Below are 1628 nucleotides of genomic sequence, written 5' to 3'. Positions count from 1 at the left end.
GGATCTGGGCGGAACCAACAACACTGGCGCTGCAAGTGCGCCTCTCGCCCAGCGCCTACCCCAGCCGTGGGCAAACTACGGCCCGCGGGCAGGGCCGGATCCGGCCCGTTTGAAATGAATAAAACTAAAAAAAAAAAAGACCGTACCCTTTTATGTAATGATGTTTACTTTGAATTTATATTAGTTCACACAAACACTCCATCCATGCTTTTGTTCCGGCCCTCCGGTCCAGTTTAAGAACCCATTGTGGCCCTCGAGTCAAAAAGTTTGCCCACCCCTGCTCTGGCCGGTTTGGCTCAGTGGATAGAGCGTCGGCCCGTGGACTGAAGGGTCCCGGGTTTGATCCCGGTCAAGGGCACGTACCTCGGTTGCGGGCTTGAGCCCTGGCCCTGGTCGGGGCTGGTGCAGGAGGCTCCTATCCTGTCTCCCTCTCCCTTCCTTCGTTTTTAAAATCCTCACCCGAGACCCGAGGGTATTTTCCCGTTGATTGTTAGAGAGAGCAGGAGAGAGAGGGAAAGACAGAGAAACATCAATGTGAGAGAAACACATCGATGGGTTGCCTCCTGCACTCGCCCCAACCAGGGCCTGGGCCGGGAGGAGTCTGCAACCGAGGTCTGTGCCCTTGACCGGAATCGAACCCCCAACCCTTTGGTCCAAAGGCTGACGCTCTATCCACTGAGCCACACTAGCCAGGGCTCCCCCTCATTTCCACTCTCTCTAACAATCAGTGGAAAACATCCTCAGGTGAGGATGAACCAAAAACAAAAGAAAGGGTGTGCCCTGAGGGTGTGGGGGGGGCCGTGGCATCCTTCCCTTTTCATCTTCCCCTCCCGGCTCCTCTCGTGGGAGAGGCGCTGCCTGGGGCGGAGCCCCCGGCTCCCGGCACCGCTCACCCTGTCTGCTCTGCCCGCAGGTGTGGTACATGGACGGCTACCACAACAACCGCTTCGTGCGCGAGTACCGGTCGCTGCAGGACTTCATGACCACGGACAACTTCACGTCGCACCGGCTGCCCCACCCCTGGTCGGGCACGGGCCAGGTGGTCTACAACGGCTCCATCTACTTCAACAAGTTCCAGAGCCACATCGTGATCCGCTTCGACCTGCGCACCGAGAGCATCCTCAAGCAGCGCAGCCTGGACTACGCCGGCTACAACAACATGTACCACTACGCCTGGGGCGGCCACTCGGACATCGACCTGATGGTGGACGAGAGCGGGCTCTGGGCCGTCTACGCCACCAACCAGAACGCCGGCAACATCGTGGTCAGCAAGCTGGACCCCGTGTCGCTGCAGGTGCTGCGCACCTGGAACACGAGCTACCCCAAGCGCAGCGCCGGCGAGGCCTTCATCATCTGCGGCACGCTCTACGTCACCAACGGCTACTCGGGCGGCACCAAGGTGCACTACGCCTACCAGACCAACGCCTCCACCTACGAGTACATCGACATCCCCTTCCAGAACAAGTACTCGCACATCTCCATGCTGGACTACAACCCCAAGGACCGCGCGCTCTACGCCTGGAACAACGGCCACCAGGTCCTCTACAACGTCACCCTCTTCCACGTCATCCGCTCCGACGAGCTGTAGGGCCCCCGCCCGGAGCCAGGCCACGGCCCCGCCCGCCTGG

At 60.3% G+C, this 1628-nt stretch overlaps 1 protein-coding gene across 1 annotated transcript in view; it reads left to right on the top strand.

The window, feature by feature from the left end:
• OLFM1 (olfactomedin 1) overlaps positions 1-1622 on the top strand; it is a 13775-nt gene extending 12153 nt beyond the window's left edge. The window contains exon 4 of the mRNA XM_014529716.1: positions 786-1622. Coding sequence (XP_014385202.1) covers positions 786-1588 — 803 coding nt within the window. The 3' untranslated portion in view covers positions 1589-1622. The remainder of the gene's footprint in view (positions 1-785) is intronic.
• Positions 1623-1628: the final 6 nt, after the last annotated feature.

This window comes from Myotis brandtii, unplaced genomic scaffold (genome assembly GCF_000412655.1).
Source record: "Myotis brandtii unplaced genomic scaffold, ASM41265v1 scaffold691, whole genome shotgun sequence".
Lineage (NCBI taxonomy): Eukaryota > Metazoa > Chordata > Mammalia > Chiroptera > Vespertilionidae > Myotis > Myotis brandtii.
The sequence above is the reverse complement of the archived record's forward strand: the minus strand, read 5'-3'. Positions and strand labels throughout refer to the sequence as shown.